The following is a 5,928-nucleotide window of genomic DNA, read 5'->3' on the forward strand; positions in this document are numbered from 1 at the left end:
ATGCCAGGAAGGCTATGTTAACCATTGTGATGAAAATGTGTCAAATGGTCTATGAAGCAAATGTATGATGCCCCATGATCATATCAATGTATACAGTTATGATTTAATAAAAAAATAAAACAAACAAGAAAAACAAACAAAGACAAACAAAAAAATATAGTAAAAGAAGGAATACTACCCAACACATTCTATGAAGTCAATATCACCTGATCTCTAAACCAGGGAACGACCCAACAAGAAAAGAAAATTATAGACCAATATCACTATTGAATATTGATGCAAAAATACTCAATAAGATCTTAACAAACAGAATCCAACAACACATCAAAAAAATTATACACCATGACCTAGTGGGATTTATCCCAGGCTCTCAAGGCTGGTTCAATATATGTAAATCTGTAAGTATAATTCAGCACATAAACAAACTAAAAAATAAAGACCATATGATTCTCTCAATTGATGCAGAAAAAGCTTTTGATAATATCCAGCATCCCTTCATGATCAGAACACTTAAGAAAATTGGTATAGAAGGAACATTTCTTAAACTAATAGAGGCCATCTACAGAAAACCCACAGCCAATATCGTATTGAATGGAGTTCAATTGTCTTCATTGCTCTTTAACATTGTAATGGAAGTTTTAGCCATTGCAATTAGGGAAGAAACGGTGATCAAGGGTATCCACATAGGGTCAGAAGAGATCAAACATTCATTCTTCACAAATGACATGATCATATATCTGGAAAACACCAGGGATTCTACTACAAAATGTTTAGAAGTGATCAAGGAATACAGCAATGTCTCAGGCTACAAAATCAACACCCATAAATCTGTAGCCTTTGTATATACCAACTATAGCCAAGCTGAAAAAACAGTCAAGGACTCTATTACTTTCACAGTAACGCCAAAGAAGATGAAATATTTGGGAGTTTATCTAACAAAGGATGTGAAAGAACTCTATAAAGAGAACTATGAAACTTTAAGAAAAGAAATTGCTGAAGATGTTAACAAATGGAAAAACATACCATGCTCTTGGCTGGGAAGAATCAACATCGTTAAAATGTCTACCCAAAGCAATATATAATTTTAATAAAATTCCTATAAAAGCTCCATTGTCATATTTTAAAGATCTTGAAAAAATAATACTTTGTTTCATATGAAATCAGAAAAAACCTCAAATAGCCAAAACATTACTCAGAAATAAAAACAAAGCAGGAGGAACCATGCTACCAGCCTTGAGACTGTACTATAAATTGATAGTGATCAAAATAGCATGGTACTGGCACAAAAACAGAGAAGTAAACGTCTGGAACAGAATAGAGAACCAAGAGATGAACCCAGCTACTTACTGTTATTTGATCTTTGACAAGCCAATTAAAAACATTCAGTGGGGAAAAGATTCCCTATTTAACAAATGGTGCTGGGTGAACTGGCTGGTGATCTGTAAAAGACTGAAATTGGATCCACACCTTTTACCATTAAATAAGATAGACTCTCACTGGATAAAAGATTTAAACTTAAGACATGAAACTATAAAAATACTTGAAGAAATTGCAGGGAAAACTCTTGAAGGAATCGGCCTGGATGAATATTTTATGAGGAGGACTCCCCAGGCAATTGAAGCAGTATCAAAAATACCCTACTGGGACCTGATCAAACTAAAAAGCTTCTGCACAGCCAAGAACATAGTAAGTAAAGCAAGCAGACAGCCCTCAGAATGAGAGAAAATATTTGCAGGTTATACCTCTGATAAAGGTTTAATAACCAGAATCCACAGAGAACTCAAACGTATTAGCAAGAAAAGAACAAGTGATCCCATCTGAGGGTAGGCAAAGGACTTGAAGAGAAACTTCTCTAAAGAAGACAGACTCACGATCTACAGAAACATGAAAAAAACTCATCATCCTTAATCATCAGAGAAATCCAAATCAAAACTACTCTGAGATATCACCTAACCCCAGTAAAAGTAGCCAAAAATCAAATATCTAAAGGGGGAGAGACCAGAATATTAGGTGTTACTTGCATATTCCAAACATCAACAGATCTTCCTGTTGATTGATGAAGAATTACAAAAAAACAAAGCAAACAAACCACCTGAGTCTTGGGAAGCACTGACATTACAGAGATAGTTTTCTAAATAAGTAAGAAAATGGGATCAGTTGCAAATACCAATGGATGTAAATCTCAATGAAACAGAATTCATTACTATTATCATTTCTGGTGGAAATCATTTCTGAATAGAGTTTGAGAAACATAGTAAAAGCTATTTTATTTTTACCTGTCCCAAAGAGTTAGACATATAACAATAGTAATTTGTATGAGTAAAGTCTAGAGATGCAGTTGGATTAGGATGGTTGTTTATAAAATTCTAATAAGCTGGTTCTTTGTTAATTATATCGTATAGATGAATGGAGACTGCAGTTTTCTGTGCTGAGTTCTTTTCATAGATGGAGGGACAGCTGAAATACCTAAGAAGAAAAATATTGTATTAGGTTCTCAGCCCAGTTTATTGGTTAAAAATGAATCTCACTGGCTGTGGAAGGACAAGGAGATGAATATAGATTTTCTTTTGTGCCAAGAGTAAGTCAAATTGGCTTGCTCCACATATAGTTCTTGAGATTAATGCATAACTATACTATAGAGCTTAAATACGCATGTGGTATAATGTAGGCATTTTTAGGTTATCACTGTCTTCTCTCACTGTTGAATTGGCTCAGGAGAGTTTGGGAGACCAAACACAACAACTTAATAACTCTGAGGCTTTATCTTATGGTTCAAAAACAACAAACTAATTAAATTAGTCACAAAATTAGCCAATGGCATGACATTTATGGTGAGTCCCACTCACATTGAGGGCCATATAAAAGGCCCTCAGCAGGGTGAATTATCCAGACTGAAGTCACCTACACTCCTTCTCCACTCAACGACAACCTCAACAACCAGCACCATGTGTGGCAGCTACTACGGGAACTACTATGGCGGCCGTGGCTATGGATGCTGTGGCTACGGAGGCCTGGGTTGTGGCTATGGATCCTGCTATGGCTGTGGCTATGGAGGCCGGGGCTATGGCTATGGCTCTTGCTATGGCTGTGGCTATGGAGGCCGGGGCTGTGGCTATGGAGGCCTGGGCTGTGGCTATGGAGGCCTAGGCTGTGGCTATGGCTGTGGCTATGGCTATGGCTCCCGCTCACTCTGTGGCTGTGGCTATGGCTGTGGCTCAGGCTATGGATCTGGCTTTGGCTACTACTACTGAGGGCACCATAATTCGCTAGCCCTGAATCCTCTGCTCTTATGCCACCAAAGTAGCACAGGATGGTCCCCAGCACAGGTTTCTGATGTGATTTGCTGATGACTTGCAATGTAGTGACCACTGTCTCATTCTACCACTTCTAGACTCTACTTCCCACTCTTCACACTCGTGACAAGTGAGTGAATGTGACATTTGCCCTGCTATCCCACTTGTCTCCTTTTACCAGGAGCAGTCACTGGTCCTCCCCAGATCAATGCTATGCATCATTCTGTTTCTCAGTCTTTCCAATAAACTTGATTAACCCATAACAAATGTCTTGATTTTCACTTGATTTACTACATGTAATAGAATTTATTTTATCATTTCAGACTGTTTAATTTACTTATTTCTAGGAAAGTTTGCAATTGCAATTGTTGACATACAAGGGCTGTTGAAAAATATCCAGATCAGCCATGTAATATGAAAAATAGCATTAATGATGACTGGATACTTTCTGGACAAGCCCTTGTATTATCTTAAAATTTCTACTTTAGTTACTCTACCAGGTCTAGAAGTGTGACCTTCAGAAAGTATTTTAATATTTGTCAATTTTATTCTTTTTAAGTAGGCGATCATATCTCCATTGCTGGGAGTTTTCAGGACTAAATTAGATAGCATTTGTCATTTAGTTTAACTGATGCTTAACACATAGTAAGTATTATGCATATTTTTTTTCTGTTGAAAACACTCACCTGCCACATCCTTTTTGAAAGATTATTTTGAAATTGTAGACATAAAAAGATATTTGGTATAAAGTTCCGTGAGTTTTAAAAAATACATAGTGTTATGGTACAACAATCATAATCAAGACCCAAAAGAATGCTTTCATGCCCTCCCCAGATTTCTCTTGCTACCTTTTTGTACTCAATCCCTCCCTACCACCCTAAATCCTGCCAGTATCTGATTGCTCCATATCCTATAGTTTTGCATTTTTCAGAAGGTCATGTTGTTGGGTGTCCCCTTGACTACTCAATTATTGAAGATTTTTGTAGAAAGTTTTATGTGAGACCCAGCATATAATTGTGCTCATCTCTAAGATTTATTATAGCAAAGTAGTAAGGATAGATAGCCATATCATAAAAGGAAAAGCCACACATAGGTTCTGGAGATATCCATGTGCAAATGGTTACCTCTATACGTGGATATATGCAGCGTGATGTTCCCTCACACAATCTGTGTGCAATGCTGCTGTTCAGGGAAGCCTATTAGATACTCAGTGTCTGGGGACGTATGTAGGAATGGATCAAAACGGCACCAACAAAATTTTAGGCTCCCATAAGAAAAGTTTGAACTCAGCAAAACCCCCTTGTTTCTACATATGGCCTACGGGCCCAGAGGTGTCTATTGTGCGGCCTGCAGGCCACATGCCTGTTGAGGACTGTTTTTGTCATTATGCTGTATATCGTGAAAATTATGCATGGACCTTATTTCTTTTTTTTACTTTTGCTTATCAGCTTTCATTAGTGTTTGTGTATTTAATGTGTGGCCCAATACAACTCTTCTTCCAACATGTGGGGCAGAAAAGAAAAAAGGTTTGACGCTATTGGAGGCACCACAAACAAAGTGGCAATGCCAGTTTCACAAAATGAGTAAAAATGTTCCCAACTTAAAAAAGAAAAAAATATTTCTCTTAGCCCTGCCCCCATGTCTCTCTCTCCTGTCTTATTTATTTTCTGGAAGTTGCCACAGAGTTGATGTTATTTCTTTCTTACATGTTTGCTGGTGTCACAAGCAAAGTCCTATGTGCCACGATGTGTTTTTTTTTTCTTTAAATGAATTTTAATTACAAAACATATTTTCCATTTAGTTATTTGACTATTCAGATGTATTTCTTCTTGAATGAGTTTTGGCACGTTCTTCTTTTTATGGAATCTATCCATTTTATCTGTGTTGTTGATTCTGTGGGAATGATATTACTGTTTCTATTCCTTTATTACCCTTTTCATGTAGAATTTGTGGTGATGGTCCTCTGTGACCCCCACTGTGGGTAATGTGTCCTTTCTTTTTGCTTGTTTGACAGTTTTGTTAGAGGTTTAGCCGCTTAATCAACCTTTTCATAGAATCAGCTTTAGGTTTTATTTCTGTTCTTTATTTTCTTTATTCTATGTTTTTATGTTCTTTATTTTAAATTATATTGATTCTATATGCTATCTGTATTACTTCTTTCCTTCTTTACTATTTTGAAAAAAGTTTGCATTACTGATTTGAAAACTTTCTTCTTTTATTTATTTATTTTATTAAAACTTTTTCATAGACAGAGTTTCACTATGTTGCCCAGGCAGATCTTAAACTTCTGACCTCAAATAATTCTTCTGTCTCACCCTCCCAGTAGTTGGGATCATAAACAATTGCATCCAGCTCTTTTTTTTCAACAATAAGCACTCAATGACATAAATTTTTCATTAAGCACTGCTTTATTTCAATCTTGTGCATTTTAATATGTTCCATTTTAGTTTTTATTTAGTTTAAATTATTTTTCAATATCTCTATGAATTCTCCCTTTGACTCATGGGTTATTTATAAATGTGTTAATTACCAAATAGTTGGGGATTTTTCAAGTACCTTTCTGTTACAAATTTATGTCTTAATTCATTGATGGTGTGAGAACATACTGTGTATAACTTCCATTCTTTACATTGTC

General features: G+C 36.1%; 1 protein-coding gene across 1 annotated transcript; it reads left to right on the forward strand.

The window, feature by feature from the left end:
- Window positions 1-2,819: 2,819 nt before the first annotated feature.
- Window positions 2,820-3,251, forward strand: LOC128567373 (keratin-associated protein 6-3-like). The gene has a single exon (XM_053564598.1). The coding sequence runs from the start codon at window positions 2,820-2,822 to the stop codon at window positions 3,249-3,251; it is 432 nt and encodes a 143-aa protein (XP_053420573.1).
- The last annotated feature ends 2,677 nt before the right edge of the window (window positions 3,252-5,928 follow it).

This window comes from Nycticebus coucang, chromosome 16 (assembly GCF_027406575.1).
Source record: "Nycticebus coucang isolate mNycCou1 chromosome 16, mNycCou1.pri, whole genome shotgun sequence".
In the NCBI taxonomy this organism is placed as follows: domain Eukaryota; kingdom Metazoa; phylum Chordata; class Mammalia; order Primates; family Lorisidae; genus Nycticebus; species Nycticebus coucang.